The 21471-nt window shown below is 31.2% G+C and overlaps 3 protein-coding genes and 1 non-coding gene across 4 annotated transcripts; 2 read left to right on the forward strand and 2 right to left on the reverse strand.

Moving 5' to 3' along the window:
• The first annotated feature begins 9121 nt into the window (after positions 1–9121).
• On the forward strand, positions 9122–12980 carry LOC120265406 (probable 1-deoxy-D-xylulose-5-phosphate synthase, chloroplastic). Its single transcript, XM_039273295.1, has 10 exons — positions 9122–9452; positions 9548–9673; positions 9769–9933; positions 10021–10171; positions 10262–10533; positions 11168–11441; positions 11534–11841; positions 11931–12212; positions 12294–12578; positions 12668–12980. Exons 1-10 carry the CDS (start codon positions 9309–9311, stop codon positions 12815–12817), a joined length of 2157 nt encoding a protein of 718 aa, XP_039129229.1. The 5' UTR covers positions 9122–9308; the 3' UTR covers positions 12818–12980.
• Positions 12981–13192: 212 nt separating this feature from the next.
• TRNAC-GCA lies at positions 13193–13264 on the reverse strand. The gene has a single exon. It is a non-coding gene; the product is annotated as a tRNA-Cys (tRNA).
• Positions 13265–14033: 769 nt separating this feature from the next.
• On the forward strand, positions 14034–14972 carry LOC120265805 (E3 ubiquitin-protein ligase SGR9, amyloplastic-like). Its single transcript, XM_039273777.1, has one exon. The coding sequence runs from the start codon at positions 14074–14076 to the stop codon at positions 14899–14901; it is 828 nt and encodes a 275-aa protein (XP_039129711.1). The 5' UTR covers positions 14034–14073; the 3' UTR covers positions 14902–14972.
• A 3527-nt stretch (positions 14973–18499) lies between these two features.
• LOC120264415 (uncharacterized GPI-anchored protein At3g06035-like) lies at positions 18500–20320 on the reverse strand. Its single transcript, XM_039272225.1, has 2 exons — positions 20095–20320; positions 18500–19166 (listed from the first exon to the last, which is right to left on the reverse strand). Exons 1-2 carry the CDS (start codon positions 20183–20185, stop codon positions 18658–18660), a joined length of 600 nt encoding a protein of 199 aa, XP_039128159.1. The 5' UTR covers positions 20186–20320; the 3' UTR covers positions 18500–18657.
• Between the last annotated feature and the right edge of the window lie 1151 nt (positions 20321–21471).

The following is a 21471-nucleotide window of genomic DNA, read 5'->3' on the forward strand; positions in this document are numbered from 1 at the left end:
ACTAGATTTAAAGAAAGAAATGTTTGCATTGCTATGTGAATTGACAGTACACAATACAAGAAAATAGAATAAGTCATGAAAAAATGTTAAAGATTGTTAATATTACTTGTGCTAATCAATTTCAGCATTGAATGAATAAATATTACAAATGGTTTTAAATTAAAACTAAGAAAGTCAAACATGTGAACCACTGACCAAAAGGTATGTTGAAGGTACATCTTGAGATAGCATTGCTACTTGGCTTTTAAAAACATGTGTGTGGACCACTACAATAAAGAAAAAACTGATAATAAAGACAAAGGGAAGGCTACCATTTCACAATTTTAACAACTACAAAACTTCTTCTTTTGAACCAAAATGGAATTCTACCATACTGAAATCCACTTCAGCATCAATAATAAACAAACCAATAATTGTTAAAGACAAAAAAGACAACAATGTATGAATTTAGCACAAACATTCCAAGGGGATCACACATAATGTCTGCAACTCGTATAGCACAACCCCACATAATTTAATTAAGTACACAAAAGTACCAAATTCAGACAATTTCATGAAAAGCCTCAACCGCCTGTCAAAGCCCTAAATTTACACATAAACCCTAACTGCATTCCCATGCAGATTTGCAATGTATAACACTCAGGTAATTGATGTACAAGTGGAAAAAATTAGGGTTTAAATTGATGCACTTACAGTACTTCGGAGGCCCCCCCCCAATAGACCGCACCTCCCAACTCACTGCCATTGTGAAGTCTATACTCACTCTACCGGCTTGCGCTTCCTCCGATGCAAACAAGGTGAGAAGAAGGAGAGAAGACAAGGGATGAAGAGATGGTCTTTCTCTCTATTTTATCCCGTTGGAGAAGATGCCCTCGTGGACAAGCTGTTGACTGGGAAGATGATTCATGAAGTGTTCTGCCACCTGGAGCATGTGACGTGGCTGAATGAGGCTGACTCCGTTTTTTCGGTCGCCACATCAGCATTAAGTCACCAGAATATTGTGGGTAACTACCCGGTGAAAATATTTCAAAAATTGGTGACCATTTTGATGCGTTTTTCAGTCAGGTGACCAAAGTGAAAGTTGACCAAAGTTCGGTGACCACTGAAAAAAATTACCCATATATTTCTTAGGCCAACAATGTGCAAACTCACATCACATTAAATTTTAGTACTATAAACTTATTATTATAGCTATATATTACATTACTCAACCACACAAATATGTCTAAATTAAATTTATATATATATATATATATATATGTGTGTGTGTGCTTCCCCACCTATTTCTTCTAGAAGACTACATCCAAAATAATTTTTGGGATTTATCAAGTTTGATAGGTTTTTAACCAGTACTTTTCAATTATGTACTTTATCTAGTTGTTATCGTCCCAAATAATAAACAAGGACTACCTTTATAAAATAAATAAATAAATACAATGGAATCCAATGTGCCATGGAAAATGTAAGTTTAAACACGGCACGGAAGTGAATTATTTTTACCGATTTTAGTGTCTTCCTTTTTTACATTTAGAACACCCTTATTTAGTTATTTACAAAAATAATTAATTATTGACTTTTGTAATTTTATTTTACTTGTGATCGATTTGTTCATGGACTATAATTAATATACATAAATGATTTTTTTAATATATATCATTATATATTAAATATATAATTGACTTAAATGAAAAAAAATTATAATTTTTTAATTAAAGATACAAGATATTCTCAAATATAATATATAGGAAAGTACTCAAAAATCCCTGTAAAGTTTGCTCTTTCACAATAAATCCCTCAAAGTTTGCACATTTCGTAAAGGTCCCTCTTTTATTGTTCTATTTTTTTTTAATTCATATTCCTCAAACGGTGTTAAACATGGGGTTAAATGGGGCCAAAAATTACCTAATTACCCCTGAGTGGAGAAACACAAACCCAGGAGCATGAAATGATGTTATTACCCTCCAAACAATAAAATACTTTTTTTACAAAAAACACCCTTAATTATTACTTTATTAATTCTCTTCATACGTAGAATCCTTCCTTCCTGTGTAGAATCCAGGAACTATTAAATAATACACATGAACAACTAATAATACACAGGAAGTAGTAATAATACACATGAAAGGTTGGAAATATGAGAAGAAGGAGGAGAAGAATTAGACGTCTCTGACAAAAAGAAAAAAGGCTGACAATATCTAATGTGACATGACTTGGCGGAAAAAAAATTCCACTAACTTTTTCACTCAAAAGTACTGGGCATTTCAAACTTTTCACATGCCATTAAACTAACGGATCAAACAGCAGGGACTAAAAAGAACTTGGATGAAAAATGAGGAATGTAATGGAATTTTCAAGTCAAAGGAACTACAGTGAAATTTTAAAACTTCCCAGGGACTTATAAATAATTTTTCCTATAATATATATACATATATATTATGAAAAGTTGAAAACTATTATTTATAAAAATTGGTAATTATTTATAATATTATAATTTAAAAAGTTGAAATACTTTAAAATTATTCTAAAGTAAAATAAAATTTGAGTAAATTATTGGCTACCCCAACCCAACCATCTCGACAAGGAATGACACACTTGAGGTTTCATTTCTCTCATCGCAGCAAATATTTGTGACTTTGTGACCACAAATTCTTTTTTTTTAAGACAAACCCCACATAAGTTTACTCCGAAAAAGCACGTATGGTCATAAGTGTTTATTTGGAGACGGTTTTCGGCGAGTTTGTTGATGTGGAGGCGCCGAGTCAACACCATGTTAATGCTATGTCAATACTGAGTTAGAGTCATGTCAGCAAACTCGCCGAAAACAGACTCAAAACATGCCATTATGCCCTCACATGCATATCATGAGTTATATTTTTATCTGTAGTTTCATATTTTTTATATTTATTTTAAATTATATTATGTTTTATAACATACAGCTTATCGGGAACTTGAGCCAATTATCACGAAACTTTAGATGAGAGTTTTTGGAGGTTTTGTAAGGTAAGGTTTTAAACTAAACAATGCTTGGATGTATAGTTATGTTGATGTATGGTTTGAGAGGGTAAAATGGAAGATTGAAAACCTCCATTTAACACTCATTTCTTAACCTTCCAAAGTGGGGATTGAGAGGGTTTTGTAAAATTATAGACCAAAATGTCCTTTTAGATTTGTCCTATATACTATTATGATCTATCACTCACCATCCATCCCCATTGAGTCATTGACCACCAACTCACCGCTACAGGTCACCGGTGACCCATTGTCACCAACTATTGGTGATCTATCGCCAGCAACCACAGGTGACCCACCACCACTCATCTCCAACGATCTGTCACATGAGAAAATTATTTGTTTTCATTTAAAATTTTTAAAAGGTATTTTTGTAATATTATATGTAACATTACCTCTCATTACATTCAAACCAAATATTTCATGGTTTTATAACTTTTTTTACTTTGCCTTTACTCCAAATAAAATATAGTTTAAAATCATTTTTTTTTCTTACTTTTATCTTTACTTTACCATACTTTATGAATCTCTCTTAAAATCCCATTCAAATAAAACATAAGAGGGGGGTTTTTTTGGAGATAAACTAAAATAAGATTTTTTTTTTTTTAAAATCCATATTTAGCAAGAAGGTTGCAGAGGTAAATTTTTAGGATCAAAATGAAATCTCTATTTTACCTTCATTTCTCAATCTTTAAAATTGAAAATTATGAAAGTTTTATAAATTCAATGTATCAAAAGGTTATTTACAGTTTTCCAACATACCAAGAACAACCTCCACTAACCACTGAAGGCGGAGGCGGCGACCTGTGATAGTCATGCACAATCAGCTTATTATTATATAACATTTGCTTAAAAAATATGAAGAGTATTTTGATAATATTAGTTTATAACTTCATCTCCGGTTTACTTTTAACCAAACATGTTTGATATATAACTTTATTTTATTTTATTTTACTTTTGTCCAAAATAAAGTTTATTTAAGACCTCTTTTATCTTACTTTACTTTATTTTACAAATTAATCGTACACACGATCCAAACAAGGCCTAAAGTGCATTGAAGTTCAATTCCGAGCCTCTCCCATTTCCCATGAGGATAATACAGGGAAAAAAAAAACACATATATATACATAAAGTTAAATTAGGAAAATAATATGAAAAGAAAGAAAACAAAAAATTTCAATTCAAAAGCAAAAAGCTGCAGAAAAGAGTGACTATAACTCTATATAAGTGGCCTCCCTTCTAGAAACCAGAGACTAGTCAAAACACTAGAGACCAAAGAATAGGCTAGCTGTGAGAATAAAGTAAAAAAAGACCAAGCCCAACCTTAGATCATACTGGAAGCCTAATCCCAAGGCAATCCAACGGTGGATATAACAACCCTCTTTACTCATCTCTTATACCACCGAGAAACGTGCGCGCCATTTCCCTTGTTTTATATTTTCCATGTTTTCCATACATGCTTCATTTCTCCAATATATATATATATATATATATATATATATAAAAGGTATGAGAGGTTGAGAAGTTGGTGAGAATGGTGTTGATGGAGGTGGGAAAAGTAGAAGAGAGTGGTGATTCAGATGAAGTACTGTTTGGAGGTAAATCCATGGTTGATGATGATGATGATGATGATGGTGATGCAGAGTCATGCACTGGTGGAGATGATGGAGAGGAGATGAAGAAAGGATGGAAGAGGAGAAGAGATCAAGTGGATGATGAGGATGATGAATTGAGGATATGGTTTTCATTTGAAGAGGAAAAGGTGGCAGAAGAGGAGGAGTTTTCAGTGCATAAGATTGAAGACAACAAGTTGTTTTGGGAGACTTGTTTGGCTGTTGGGTATTGATCATCATACATCATATATATATATATATATATATCTTATCCTCTTTCTCTTTTTCATCTATATTAAGTGCTTTTCAATGCCATGATTTTTTTTAAAAGAGGACCAAAGAGAAGCTTTGGTCTTCTTCTTCTTCTTCTTCTTCTTCTTCTTCTTCTTAAGTGTATAAGAATAGTAGTAAGTGGTGAAAGAAAGGAACAACAAAGAGAAGTTGGTTTTGTATCCCTTGTATGATATTTGTTTTGCATTGTGAAAATTATATGTAAAGGAATAATGTACTTATCTCTCTAGTTCTTAATTTCTCTTCTTCTTCTTCTTCTTCTTCTCTTCTAAATTGTTTTTTCCCCTTTCTCTAGCAAGTGTACAAGAATGGTAGGGAAAAAGAAAGAGAAGTTGTTTCTTTTCTTGTATTATGTTTGGTTTGGATGAGAGAGAATATATTTAATATGATAAATAAATTAAAGTAATTAAATATTGTATTGTATTTTTATGTATCTCTCTCCCTTTAATTGCCTTTTGATAGAAACTTTCTAATTTATTATTATTTAATATTATTATTATCAGTTATCATTCTACTTCCTTGTAGCAAGTGTATTAGATAGAGTTGCTTTGATTGATATGAAGAACAGGCAATTAAAGGAAAAAAAAAAATAATGAAGAAAAGATGCATTTGTTCTCTTCTATGCCACTTGGTTTGGATAAAAGTACAAAGCAAGTAGATAAGCAAAGGAAATGAAATTTATTGATGAATTTTATTTACATGTTATTATAATTAAATTTATCCCATAATTTGTTCTCTCGTCAATGAATGGGAAGGTGTGGGATTTTTTTTTTTTAAAAAAAAAATACTGTTAATTCGTTATTTATTAAAATTCAGTATTATAAAATAGTATTTATTCACTGTTTATAGGGTAACAATTTGGTTTTTATGGATAGATTTTCTTAATTTTTTTTTTAATTTTTTTCTTTAGACTTTTTAGTACTTTGATTAGATTTATATTAGTATTTGATTTGAATTAATGTTAGCATCTAGTATACTTATCTCTTAATTAATGACATAATTATTGATTAGTTAAGAACTAATTAATCTTATCAACTAACATGTTGTTCATATTAATAATGGATAAAATGGATAAGAGACTTCAAATGTTTTGGCACCCAAATTGACCAGTTATAAAAGGTTGACTAAACATTTCTTAATATATATTTATATACATAAAAATCTAATGAACAAGAGGAATTTAATTAGTTAGGAAGACTTAGATTCAATAACGCTAATTTGTTTTTTCTTGCTATATTTTTCTAATTTTTGACTAAACAATAAATTTCACATGAAATTTTCACTATAGAATAGCATCAAATTATTAATTTATAGCTAGGTTGAAAAATCAATTGTTGCTTTTTTTATATTATTTAGAATACCATGAAGTCAAAATGAATTTTCAATTAAAAATAAAATTTCAAAATTATTCTTTAAATTATTAAAAAAATTAAAAAAAAAAAGGTAAAAATAAATTGTTTACATTGAAATGGAACAGGTCTTGCTATTATTTTTTTTAATTGTTATTGTTATAAATTCATAACAATTTGGGTTTATTTAATGATATTTTTTAAATATTTCTACAATAATAGGTAATTATCAATATACACTTGTAAAAACCATATATGTTAATATAATTTTACAAAATCATGGGTTTATTTAATGGTATTTTTTAAATATTTTTACAAATCTTCTCGTCTCGCCCCTACTTTGTTTGTTATTTTTATTTTGTTTTTCAGGTGTTGTAACACATCTAATAATATAATATTGTTCTCTTTTGTTCTTACTCTGTTTCTAGTGAAAATGTTTATACCGTTCTTTTAGTTTAATGGAAGTAGTTTATCCAATTTTTTTTAAAAAAATATCATATATGTTAATATAACTTTACAAAATCATGGTTTTAATTTTTTTATAAAAAAATTAAATTTTTTTACCTTTTTTTGTTTTTGCTTGAATGCTTTTGCAAAAATGAAAAATTGCATATATGTTATTGTAAAAAATAATAATAATTTTCTTACATGCCCCTATAAATTATTTTTATTTATTTATATATTCCTTTAATAAAAAAAAATTATGAAAAATAAACCATTCTTCTCCCTTCATTCATCTTGCAAAACTGAAAAAAAAATTCTATGTTTTCGTACAATTTTTAAATTGATTTCCATTTATAAAGGCATATTTACAATTACTCAATTTTAAAAGGGGTATGCAAATAGTTTTATTTTTTATTCATATAAAAAATTAAAAAGAAAAAATAAAAATTAAGATATATATATATATATATATATATATATATATATATATATTGTAAATACTTTTAACAATGAGGTGTATCTATATACAAGTATATTGCCAATTACCAACTTTGATAAAGATATAGATGTTTTATTATTATTTATTTTGAGAAATGTGGGTAAATCCATTGTGCATGCACTTCTCTCATGACTATTTTTAAACAATATCATTTTCACTTAAAATAAATTTTCTTTTTTTATCTCCATAAATAATAAAAATAAGTTAATTTCATATTTTTGGCTTACAAATTTTTTAGTATGTGCCACGTTAGACTCATTCAAATATGTATAAAAAAAATATATATATAAACCTCCAATATATATTCCGAATTCAAGTTGATTTTGTTTCATTTCAAAGAAAGACGATCAAAAAATTATAAATATATATATATATATACACTCAATTCCATTTCGCTTTCAATGAAGCACTAAAAATTTCAAGGATGATGCATTCTAAAACTAACTATTCTTGTTTGACTTCAAAAGGACAAATGAATTTGACCTTGACTCAATCAATCACTCTCCAATTAAGAGCATTACTAACGATTGAAATTAACGGAAGAGAGTGCACCAATGAGAGCATGACCAAACAAAGAGCAATACAAAGCAATTGTGGAGAATGATCAAAGTTTTGAGATTAGAAATTAAAGCATTATGGAGAGAAGTTCATTGTAATTGGTTTAATGGGAAAAGACATTGATTGAAACATGAATGACCCATTTTTTTGTGGACAAGTGGCACTTAGTGACCCATGTTTTTGGTCAAGCATTTGTTATGAAGGTTGTTAAAAAGATAGGATTAGCAAAACAAGTGGTTTGCAATGTTTGGTTGCATGAACATAATTAATTATTAAGATGTGTGACCTTTTTGAGAGACATCTTTGGTTGTTTTCTTTGTGTGAATGAAAGAATTGCTTGGTTGATATCTATGTATATATATATATTTATATGTTTTTTTTTTATTGTTTCTTTTGGTTATATATATATATATATATATATATATATATATATATATATATATATATATATATATAAGAATTGCCGACAAATTATGAATTTAAAAACTTAATTTTTAATTTGAGAGAAAAATAAAATACTTATTTTCTCGTAATAAAGGGTTAATTTTATTATTTTTTATAAGTAATTTTTCTAATAAAATAAGTAAATCATAATTTCATTAGAAGCTAATTGTTACAAAATAATTGTAATATATATACAATTGGGAGTCGACTAAATAGTGTATCACATAGTTTACCAATGGTGAAACGGGCTTTATAATATTAACTAGCAATAACAAGAACTAGTGACACTAAAAAATAATGGAAAAATTTTAATGAACTATCTTGTGGTTTGACTTTTTATCCATTTGAGACTTGTGATTTGAATTTTTATCAATACAAAAATGTTAAAACTCAAATAAAAAAAATCCCGAATTAACAAAAACTGTAAATCATACAGAGTAGTTTAGCAAAACTTTTTTCCCAGAAAAAAAAAAGCCCGGATGAATCATCCAGCAAGCATGAGAGGGTTAGGCAATTTGACCAACTATTTGTAATTATTTAGGATGAGAGGGTTAGGCAATTTGACCAACTATTTGTAATTATTTAGGAATATATATATATATAGAAAGAGATAAATTGGCACATAATTTTAATGGACAACACATTTAGATACAAGTGTTGCAATCCTTATCTCAACTTTTTTTTTTTTTCCACACAAAAAAGTGAACAAGATGATCCAAAAAATGAGATAGTATAGTCAAAATCAAGCACACTAGATTTCCTGTAAATTTTCTTGTGTTTTTGGTCTGTTTCCATTTTGCTACCAATCCACTTTATCCACATGCTATTGGTAGATTTGCCCTGAGTTGGTCCAATGAGAAGATGCTGATTCATCCTCATGGCTCCACAAACAATGTAGTATGGACAAGAAGGCCAGAGATGGAGCAGGAGTGCAATGGCAAGGTGGGGGCTTGGCACCTTGCTAGCTCAATTCTAGCCACACACCTCAGCCATTCCACCTCCTTCTCCACTTCCTCTATTTATGCTGTCCTTGCCATCACTTAGCACCAACCAAAGCACAATTCCCACTTGACATTGCCTCTTCTTCTTCCTCTTGACATCATGGCCTTCTCTTCATTCTCTTATCCTTGCAATTTGATGGTGGTTGGAGCTTCAGATCCTCGGAAACAGTCCCTGTTTGCTTCAAGTTTGTTTGGTGGGGCTTCTGACCTTCTTTGCTTCCATCAGCAACACAGGTTGCTCAAGGTTTGTCTCTAAAGTTCTCTTCTTGCTTGGAAAGTTTGCATTTTTATGGATTTTAATGAACTTGTTCTAGTATTTTGTGATATTATGGTTTTTAGGGTAGGAAAAGATCATGTATTTCTGCATCATTATCAGAGAGAGGAGAGTATCATTCACAGAGACCACCTACTCCATTATTGGATACTATAAACTATCCAATTCACATGAAGAATCTCTCAATTAAGGTGAGGAAATTGGGTCACCAAAATAATGCCTACCAGGTGTTCTTGGTAATGCTTAGTCAGGGTTGTGTTTTTTTCTTTCTTTGATTTTTGTTCAGGAGCTTAAACAACTTTCTGATGAGCTTCGGTCAGATGTCATCTTCCATGTATCGAAAACAGGCGGTCATCTTGGATCGAGCCTCGGTGTCGTTGAGTTGACAGTTGCTCTCCATTATGTCTTCAATGCTCCTCAAGACAAGATGCTGTGGGATGTTGGTCATCAGGTTTGCTTCCTTGTGTTTCAATTTGCAAATTAATGGTTCGATATTGAGTATGAAAAATGTTAACTAAATATCTGAATTGGTTTGCAGTCATACCCACACAAAATTTTGACTGGGAGAAGGGACAAGATGCATACAATGAGGCAAACAAATGGTTTATCTGGCTTCACCAAGCGGTCAGAGAGCGAGTATGATTCCTTTGGTACTGGCCATAGTTCAACCAGTATATCAGCAGCTCTTGGTAACTAAATTGCTAACTATCCTTTTCATAGCTTCAAAACTATTATATCATTCGGAGGATTTTGTGAATTATACTTGTTTCTTTTGATAGGTATGGCTGTGGGTAGAGATCTTAAGGGTAGAAAGAACAGTGTGATTGCGGTAATAGGTGATGGAGCCATGACGGCGGGGCAAGCTTATGAAGCAATGAATAATGCAGGATATCTTGACTCTGACATGATTGTCATACTGAATGATAATAAGCAAGTTTCTCTTCCCACTGCAAATCTTGATGGACCTATACCTCCGGTTGGCGCTTTGAGTAGTGCATTAAGCAGATTGCAGTCTAGCAGACCCCTCAGAGAACTCCGGGAGGTAGCAAAGGTGTGTTCTGTGTTCCTCAGATATTTGATATGCAATGATGTTTGAAATTTTGTAGGAAGCACTTGATTGTAGCAATAGATATCTTTGAAATTTTGATGAATGATCAATATAAAAGAAACAAAGCTTTTGTGTCTAAAATAAGGTTTTCCTTCTCTATCATGCATAATGGTTGACTTTTTTTTTTTTTAATACATGGTTTGTGAACTTTGCCAATAATATGTTATTGTTGACTTTCATTTTAAACATTTGTAATTTGTTCTCTGTTCCCGGCTAAAGTGTTAGCTCATTTATCCAAAAAAATAAAAAGAAACAATTGTCTGTTATTGTTTCCAGGACAGCTACGAACTTTCAGGTTATGTGCCTCAGAACTGTTCATACTATAAAAATACATGGGTGGTTCCTATTATTAGTTCTCGAATGTGTTTATGAAGTTTTGAGGTTCTTTGTTGGTGCCACCTTGTGTTGGACTTGAGATTACATTCAACAGCATTAAAGTCATCATATGCTATTGGCATAGAAATATTTAGTGGTTATTTGAAGAGAAACATTAAAAAATGAGAGTCCATTTCTAAGCTTCATATCTTGTTTATGCCCATTACCGAAATCCTAAACCATGTTGACTTGATGCTTTTAGGGTGTCACAAAGCAAATTGGTGGTCCAATGCATGAGATAGCTGCAAAGGTTGATGAATATGCTCGAGGAATGATCAGTGGATCTGGTTCCACATTATTTGAAGAGTTAGGATTGTACTACATTGGTCCAGTTGATGGCCACAATATGGATGATCTTGTCACCATTCTGAGGGAGGTGAAGAGCACAAAAACAACAGGTCCTGTACTTATCCACGTAGTAACTGAAAAAGGCCGAGGATATCCTTACGCAGAGCGAGCTGCTGATAAGTACCATGGTGAGAATCACCACAGTTGATTCTGAACTTGAACCATATGAATATGTACATTTGGAGTATATTTTATATCATGATATGTTTGTTGTTTATAGGAGTAACCAAATTCGATCCAGCGACCGGGAAACAATATAAAGGCAGTGCTCCTACTCAATCTTATACAAATTATTTTGCTGAGGCATTGATAGCTGAGGCAGAAGCAGACAAGGACATCATTGCAATTCATGCAGCAATGGGAGGTGGGACAGGCCTCAATTACTTCCTCCGCCGCTTTCCTGAGCGGTGCTTCGATGTTGGAATTGCAGAACAGCATGCTGTCACATTTGCAGCTGGCCTTGCCTGTGAAGGTCTCAAGCCGTTTTGTGCAATCTATTCATCATTCTTGCAGCGTGCTTATGATCAGGTAATCAATGCAATCATTTCAGTAATACCAAATGTATTGTGCTTCTTTCTGATAGACTGAGTGAGATGCTTGTACTTTTAATGTTTCAGGTGATACATGATGTAGATTTGCAGAAACTTCCAGTGAGGTTTGCAATGGACAGGGCAGGGCTTGTGGGAGCTGATGGACCGACACACTCAGGATCATTCGATGTCACTTATATGGCATGCTTGCCAAACATGGTTGTCATGGCTCCTTCCGATGAGGCTGAGCTATTTCACATGGTAGCGACTGCAGCAGCCATCAATGACCGTCCGTCTTGTTTCCGCTATCCAAGAGGAAATGGTATCGGTGCACCTCTTCCTCCCGGAAACAAGGGTGTTCCACTAGAGGTAACACTACCAAACCAACATCCATTTAATTAACTGATGTGGGACTATTAGACATTGTTTCTATCGACAATGACAATGCAGATTGGGAAAGGAAGAGTGCTGATTGAGGGTGAGAGAGTTGCACTTCTTGGATATGGAACAGCAGTGCAGAGTTGCTTTGCTGCAGCTTCACTCATTGAAAGTCATGGATTGAGAATTACAGTAGCAGATGCTAGATTTTGCAAACCATTAGACCAAGCATTGATTCGTGGCCTCGCAAAGTCCCACGAAGTACTGATCACTGTCGAAGAAGGATCAATTGGAGGATTCGGGTCCCATGTTGCACAATTCATGGCTCTGGATGGATTGCTTGATGGCACAACAAAGGTGAAAACATAGCTCATGTGCAATGTAGTTATATTTTTTCTGCAGAATTATTGATAGCATTGTTTGCAAAATATCTTTATGGTTTGCAGTGGAGACCGATTGTTCTTCCGGATCGATACATTGATCACGGGGCACCAGTCGATCAGATGGTCGAAGCTGGCTTGACGCCGGCTCACATTGCTGCAACAGTGTTCAACATTCTTGGACAAACCAGAGAAGCTCTAGAGATCATGTCATAGACTGTTGTTAACTGATACATGTATGTGAATTATATAACCAGATGTAGAATTTTTACTATTTAATATGTTTTGTTTGTGTATCTGATTCTGTTGTTTTTTGTGACATAAAAATAGATGTCTGTATAAGATTGTTCTTGTGATGAAACATGGAGTATTTATTGAAGTGAATGCCATTATGAATCATGATTAAAAAAATAATAATAATAATTTATAGGAAGGAACAATTGAATTCTACTTGTAAAAAATTATTCTTGTGAAGAAACATGGAGTATTTATTGAAGTGAATGCCATTATGAATCATGATTAAAAAATAATAATAATAATTTATAAAAAGGAACAATTGAATTCTACTTGTAAAAAAATTATTCCTAATGAAGGGCCCAACCGGGTTCGAACCGGTGACCTATTGATCTGCAGTCAATTGCTCTACCACTGAGCTATGGACCCAAATGATAAACATGATTATTAAATTTATTTCTTAAATATAATATTTTCATCCATGCATATACAAAACATACTGATATTCTCCATATCGTCATAATTTTTAAAGATTAATTCATTCGTTTAAAAAACAAATTTTAAAAAAATGAATCTGGATAAACCAGTGAACAACTCTTTTACAGCCAATAAAAAATAAATAAAGAATATTAAAAAAAAAAAATTATCTAAGGACATTATATTTTCTGAATTCGAATAAATTTATAAGATAAACACAATCTTATAATTATATAATATTTTTAAAAATTAATTTAAATCAAAATTAGAAATAATTTGATTATGATTAGTTGATTACTCAAAAGATAATTACCACTTTAAATAAAATGCTATAATCCAAACTTCCATCATTTAATATATATATGGACTATACATACAAAATGTTATGCTTGCAATTTTTTCTAGAGTGAAAAAGTCATATCAAATATGTGCACATCTGAAAAATTAATATTTTAATATTTCTAAATAATTTTGCTAAACTAAAATTTAAATTCATCTCCTCCTTAAAAACAATTTAATATTTTTAAATAATTTTGCTGAACTGAGATGTAAATCCATCTCATCCTAAAATCATAAACAACTAAAGTAAAAAGAGGCCGTCTCCATAAAGTTTTTAGCTTTCTCCCATCCATTTTCCTCCCTAAAAACTCTAGCTAATTCCAAACTATAAAAAAGAGGAGAATAATCCCATTCCTTTCCAAAACTGTCCCATGGAGTCCACCACCACCACCACCACCTCCTCCACCGCCACCTCTGAAGAGATGATCATGTCCTCTCTTCTAAACCTAAGCCCCAATAACTTCTCCGATCTCATCAACTCCATAACTTCCGACCTCCGCATCCACCACCACCGTCTTCTCCTCCTCCTCCTCTCCCCTTCCCTCTTCTCCCAAACCTTATCCTATCTCCACTCCTTATCTCTCTCTCACAAAACCCTTCTCCTTGCTCGCCTCCTCCTCTCCTCCCTCCATCTCCTCTTTCCTTCCTCCTCCTCCGCCTTCCACCGCCGCCACCGCCTCCGTCTGCCGGACCTTGACGCCGCCATCCTCCTCTTCACCATGTGCCAAGTCTACACTCCCAACCACCACCCTATCAACTGGCATGCAACCATATCAAACTACATACTCAACTCCACACTTAGTCTTTCCGGCCTTGGTTTGCATGGCCTTATCTCAAAGTACGTAGACATGGCTGTCAAGTGTAGAAGACTAGTGGACGTAGCCATGAGTGGAGGTCTTATCCACTGTGAGAAACAAGTGGCTGCTTCTGTGAGGGTTGTTATAGGGTTACCCTCTGTTCAGTGTGACAAAGAAGGACAGGAGTGTGTTGTTTGCAAGGAGGAGATGGAGGTTGGCAGGGACTTGTGTAGGTTGCCTTGTGATCATGTCTTTCATTGGATGTGTATTTTGAAGTGGTTGAGAAGGACTAATACTTGTCCTTGTTGTAGGATGGAGCTTGAGACTGATGATGTTTTCTTTGAGATTGATAGGATTTGGAGGAAGGCTGCCGGAATGTGTGCTCGCCGGTGTGCCACTTCCGGTGGTGCCAGTGGTGGTAATGGTGGTGGTCTTCGTAGACATGGTGTTTAATTAGTGCTAGCTTTTGCTTATACCGGAGGATGTATTGCATTAGTTGTTTAGATATATGAGCGTTTTACAATTAAGGTATATATATATATATATATATATATATATATATATATATATATATATATATATATATATATATATGAAGGCATTTTGTCTGTTAAGTAATGAAGATACATATGAGCCATTATAGCTATATGTATCTTTGATTATGTGGTGTGTGGGGGTGTGTGTGTGTGTGTGTGTGTTTTTTTGTTTCTTTTTTGGTTTTTTTTATTTTGATATATATAGGATAGATATGTGAATTAAAGAGTGAGAAGCTTGACTTTTGTGCAAAATATAATGCATTATCATTTTTGCCATATTCTTCTTCCTCATCATATTATTATTATTATTATTATTATTATTAGTTCTATGATTAAATTAAATAGAAGAGTACTACTCTATACATAGGTGCATCGATTATAGTGGTTTAATAATTTTATAGTAGCTTAATAATATGTAAGGATAAACCTCTTTTGCTATGACATTTTTTATAGGAAAAAAAATTTTGTTTATTTGTTAGGAGACCCAGATCAACAAACAATATTAGCTCTAGTGTATTGTTAATATGTATGAGATTGTTATTTCTAATGAATATGATAATTTTAATGGAAATTCCGCATCATATTTAATTATTTATTAGTAGATTGTGTTTCACTTATTAAGTTGTCAAAACCAATTTAATGATATGATCATTCCACTTTTTCTTTCTATTATAATCTAATATAAAAATTTATGCTTGTTGGTACCTTATGCGTTTAACTCTAATTAATTGATTAATGCTTTATTTATTTATTTGTTTTTTATGAATATAACATTTGTGAACATTTTTAACTTCATATTATTATGAGTGACTCATATGCTCTATCTTGGTGGTGTCCAATCACTTGCAAACATCTTCATATTGTCATCATCCTAAAGTGGGTCATGAGCCATGTAAAGACTAGTGATTGATAAACATACATCATGCAGGGAAAATCACATGATATATATATATATATGCTTAAAGTTAAGTCATGAACATCTGGTTTATAAAAAGGAATTAACTAATTTATACTTCAATTAAGTTGTATATTTATCTTTTTTTTGTTAATCTTCTTTTCCCTAAAAGACAAACACACTAACAAATAAAAATAAAATTTATTTATATTTTTATAAGGGGGGAAAATAGAATGAATAGAGTAAGGCCATATAATAGAATCCCTTACTGAGAACAGACATTGGAAGAAGGATAACATTAAGAAGTAGACAAGCATGTGGAGCTTTGTCAATTCATAGGTGTCTTTTCTTCTTCATTGTCACCATTATCACCAAATAAGAGAAATTAAAGTAGAAAAATAATTAAAAACAAGAGAAAAATATATTAGAGAAACATTTTATATATAAAAAATAGAAATAATAGGTGAACTGTTGGATCACGTTAGGCAATGGGTTGTCTTTTACTCTTTAGTCCCTCATGGGAAATGGCAAAGAAATCAAAGCATGGTTCCTTTCATGTGCCACCGTCCCTACCCAAACTCATTATCATATATATATACATATATTAACATCTTGACATGTCCTTTATTTCATCTATAATATATAATGCGTACATATACATATATATATATATATATATATATATATTATAAACTAGAAAATCCCCAATGTTAATTAATATAGACCTATGGTTAAACACGTGAAAATTTCATGTAACAAATTATTATTAAAAATATCTTATTCTTAGAAATACACAAATTTATATAACCATAAATCAAGCCCATAAATAAACACAGGAAATCTTTTAGTTCAATTTTTATTTTATTTTTGTAATTAAAAAAATATAATTCCACAAAACATAATTGTTAACTTATCCCTGTGGCTTCTTCATATTTTTTTTTTTTTTTGACATAATAAATAAATACTTACAAATTAATAAACAGATTAAAGTGAAGAGAGGGTCCCTAAGACTCACAAAAAGTTATTTGGAACCCACAACCCTAAACATATGCAAAGTGTACCTATACATGTCCCACATGATTCTCCCTTTTTTCTCTCTTTTTCTTTTTGATTATAAGCGTGTCCTTCCTTCTGTCCACTCATCCCCTAACTTAGCCTTTGATAATCTATTGAAATTTCCATGCCACATGTGGGTCACCTTCATAATCTTACTATCTTAGCTTGATGTCAACTTAGTGTCTTGTAACATATATAATAGGGTAGCTAATTGTTTTCAAGATATACCTTTTATGAAAATTATATATATATATATATATATATATAGTTTTTCTTATATGAAAATTTAGATATCAGAAAGTAATGGAAATAAGTTGTTTTTTCTTTATTTTTATTTTAGTTGGATTTTGATTCTTGATAAAATATCATGATAGGATCTTTACATTATTCGTACAATATTAGTTTAATTGATTGAAGTAAAGCAATTTAGAATGTTTAATTATGGTTTTATAAAAAAGTTAAGTTACTCACTTGAGTTACTTTTAATGCTTGTATAGATTAATCAATTTTAACATATTTTCTTCTAAATTTTTAGAAAATGTGATTATGAGTTATGTGATTTTTTAAAAATCAAATTATGTTAATAAGATTGATTTTATTATTATGAAAAAAATTCAGTCTCCTGGTTAATATAGATGTCAAACACTAATTGTTAGTTTAAAATCATTTTTGTATTCTCTTCATGATAAAAAAAAAAAAAATGGAACGAGAAAATAAACACTGCATTTGATTGTGGATGTTGAACCTTTGAGTTTGTTCTATTTTAAGTCTGGAACATCATAAAGTTTAGATTTAGATATTATAAAATTCTAAAACATTAAAGATTAAAGTTGATATAAAGCATAGGACATTCTTGCCCAAATACAAGAATCAATGTTAAAAAAGAAATAAAAAAGGGAAGAGTGCAATTAAAGGGTGTGTCTTCTGTTATACCAGCAGTAATGGAAAGTTGGGTGTTTCCAAGAGATCATTATGTAGATCACCCACCAAACTTTCATTCAACCCATTTTTTATTATATGGTCAATGTATGCTTCAGAAATATGATAAAACTTTCCTCTAGAGTTTTGTCTGCCAAAGTGAAACATGATTAACTGTACTTATGTTATCAATCCTTGTTACTTGATCCTAAGCAATGATTTACTCTTCTTAAATTGCTTGTATTCAATTTTTTTTTTTGTTGTCTTTATATTAATTGTGCACACTTTCTATAACAAAAGAATTTAGCATAATATGTCTGATAAAAATAACTAAATCTTTTTGTCATCAATTGGTTTAGTGATAGTTGATAAAAATATGTCAAGTTTGAGTCTCTCATCCACTGTCTTTCAGCCCATTCAATCATTTTGGTTTGCATTCACATGTTGTTTATCATTTATATATTTTAGTTTCTTGTCGATTAATTAATTAATACCGTTATTGAAATCATTTATCAGCTTAATCTTTTGGGTTTGATAAAATTCAGCAATTATAGTGTCAAAACTATTATATCGGCATCGAGTTTCCCTACAAAAGGAACATACAAGCAACAATTCATCAGATTGACAACATATAGCACAATGCACAGGTTTTCCAGGTTTCAGATTTAATTTCTGTTGAATGAAAACTTGAACACAGATTGTATTACATCAGAGTAAAAAGTTTGTATTTTAATATCAAAATGTCTCAGAAAACAATGAAGTAAACATCAAAAGAAACACTGTTTTTCTATCAGTTACGGCCAACTAATTCAACAAAACAATCAAGAGGCCCAGCATCAACAGCAGCAGAGAAGAGCGAAGAGCAACACTTGACGATGAATCATTGCCACTGGCAGTAGCATAGTTTCCAGTAGGAGTATTAGTGCATAGAATAACAACAGCCCAATCGCCATCATCGCCAATGCCAATTCCAGTAAATTGAGTGCCATTAAGGTACTCGGAGTATTGAGACTTTGTGAAGTTAGAGAGAAGAAGATTCGGCTCAAGACCAGGCACACAAGCCGGCATTATAGTCCCATCCCGAATAACTGATGCATTGAGATGGCACTGATCAAGAAAGTCCGGGAAGTTGGGAAATTGTTGCTCAGTCCCTGGAACTGTGTCATCACCGGTATTGTTGCTGCAGGCTTGGCCCTTGAATTGTTCGACAATTCGTTCTGCTAAGCAAGCAGCATTAATGTTCTCAGTTAGAGATGAAAGGTTTTGTGTTGTCCTGTAGCTGTTAATGCCTTTGAGAAGTTGATCGCCGATATCTGCGACAAATAGAGATTCATTGATCAAGCACTGAATAATGTCTCAGTCTGTTCACTTCAGAAATTTAAGGTTGAACGTTTAAACTATTATGTTGAATACTTAAAATTTAGCATCAACAAAATATTTCAGCAGCTTTAGTAGTGATTCCTCCCAGGATCCAGGACAGCATTTACTCGGCATGCTAAGTTTAATGAGAAAAGGAATACCAAGAAGGTGCCAAAAGAACATGTGAATGTATGGTAATAAAGGTCTTGTTAAACACTGAATGCACAAATGTATTTAATGTGTATGATAAACTAAACAAATCTTTATCCAAGATTTTAAACAAAGCCATCAGATTTAGAATAAATAGGACACTGACATTATTCATCGTTTTAAGATTAAATATGTTGATCAAATTCTAACATTGATCTTTGCTATAAACCAGCACAAGTGTAAACTCCAAGACTATCCCAAATCTTATGACTTTCATCAACTCATTGAAGATCATAACATGTATCAAAGTGCACCTCAAAATTCATCAATCAGATCAGTGAGAATCTCAGGAAATACATCATCAGAATTAATTTATAAGAAAATGTGGATATCCCTTACAAAAATTCAAACTAAATCCCACATACTTTGTAGACAAATTAAACCGAAAATCATCATTATAAACTCATCCAAATAGGTTGGATTGAGCACATCAGGCAAAACAGAGTGAAACAAGAAACAGATCTAACAAGAACAATCAAGAAAAATGTGTGCACCAAACAAAACCCTAAGAAAAACAAATCTGAAAGAAAGAACATCAAGATTAAGACAAATGTACAACAAACATCATCAGATCATTCAAGTACTACATCAATGAACACAATCCAAATAGCACTAACATACATTTGCATAATATGAATTTAAAAGGACAAGAAGAGAGTTAGGGGTTTTTACAATCTGATCTGACTGGACATTGAAGGAGAGCAGGGATGATGATGATGATGAGGATGGTGATGAGAGTGGAGAAGGAGAGAGAAGAAGCCATTCTCAATAGAGAAAGGCCTTGTTTGCTTCTCTCTCTCTCTCTCTCTCTCTCTCTGTGTGTGTGTCTCTGTGTATACTCTGTTAGTATGTATGGTAGTTGAGAAATGAGGGGGAGGGATGTTGGTAGAGAGAGGTGGCGTAATGGAGGGGTGGTAGGATTCCCATCCCTTTCCTACCAACTTGCTTTGTTTTATTCTTTTTCTTTTTTCTTTTTTATTTTTTATTTATTTATTTATTTATTTTTATTTATTTATTTATTTATTTATTATTATTATTATTATTATTATTATTATATATATATATATATATATATATATATATATATATATATATATACTAATGAAACCCAACCCAGAAAAGCTTTGGATTATGAGTCAATGGTTGAACCAAATCAAATCAGGGTTGATCCAGTCATAAATAATATATGTATATATAATTTTAATTAATTATAAATATATAAAAATTTAAAAATTTAAAAAATTATAATATAAAATATAATACATAAATAATATTTTTTTTATGATTTATAAATGCTAACAAATAATAGTAATAAAACTATTATGATTTATAAAATATAACACACAAATAAACTATTGAAATTTAATTAGATTATGTATTTAAATATTAATGTTTTATTTGTTTGAAAATTAAGAGGAGCATATTTTTTACTTTTAAAAAAATAAAAATATACAAAATTTAATTATAAAATAAATTTATATAAAATGAAAACGCATATTTTCTTTGAAATGTGTAAATCCAAAACAGGAAAAAATTTTATTATAAAATAAATTTGTATAAAAAGAAAATACATGTTTTCTTTGAATTTTGAATCCATGATGGTACAAAATTAAAATAAATTTATATAAGAAAACACATATTTTTTTTTTTAAAGAACTGAACCTACCTCACCTTATTTGAAAAACCTTACTCAAAAAAATACCTAACCACTTGAGCTATAAAAGATCATTAAAAAAATTAAAATAAATTAAAATAATATTTATTATTTATAAACCTGAGTTTTCCATAAAACTCCACCTGGTGATCTATCTGGTTAAATCCGATTCAACTATTCAGGTCAAACCGAACTTCAAAATACTAATATTTACCCCACAACAATCATATGTATATATAATATTTACTTATAGAATGGAGGGGTTTTTTTTGAAAAAAGATTTTTTTGAAGGTAAAAGTAAGGATTGATATACATTATTTGGTTAATTTTTCTTTTTAACTCTCATACTCTGAGGTAATTTATTTATGATTTTTAGCTTTCACTTCGTTATTTTA

Source organism: Dioscorea cayenensis, chromosome 7, assembly GCF_009730915.1.
Source record: "Dioscorea cayenensis subsp. rotundata cultivar TDr96_F1 chromosome 7, TDr96_F1_v2_PseudoChromosome.rev07_lg8_w22 25.fasta, whole genome shotgun sequence".
Taxonomy (NCBI): domain Eukaryota; kingdom Viridiplantae; phylum Streptophyta; class Magnoliopsida; order Dioscoreales; family Dioscoreaceae; genus Dioscorea; species Dioscorea cayenensis.

Excerpts from the sequence above, each read along its gene's own strand:
- LOC120265406 (XM_039273295.1), top strand. The coding sequence starts at position 9,309 with ATGGCCTTCTCTTCATTCTCTTATCCTTGCAATTTGATGGTGGTTGGA. Across the intron at positions 9,674-9,768 it reads TGAAGAATCTCTCAATTAAG|GAGCTTAAACAACTTTCTGA; the intron begins GTGAGGAAATTG and ends ATTTTTGTTCAG. Across the intron at positions 11,442-11,533 it reads AGCTGCTGATAAGTACCATG|GAGTAACCAAATTCGATCCA; the intron begins GTGAGAATCACC and ends TGTTGTTTATAG.
- LOC120265805 (XM_039273777.1), top strand. The coding sequence starts at position 14,074 with ATGATCATGTCCTCTCTTCTAAACCTAAGCCCCAATAACTTCTCCGAT.
- LOC120264415 (XM_039272225.1), bottom strand. The coding sequence starts at position 20,185 with ATGGCTTCTTCTCTCTCCTTCTCCACTCTCATCACCATCCTCATCATC. Across the intron at positions 19,167-20,094 it reads ATGTCCAGTCAGATCAGATT|ATATCGGCGATCAACTTCTC; the intron begins GTAAAAACCCCT and ends TATTTGTCGCAG.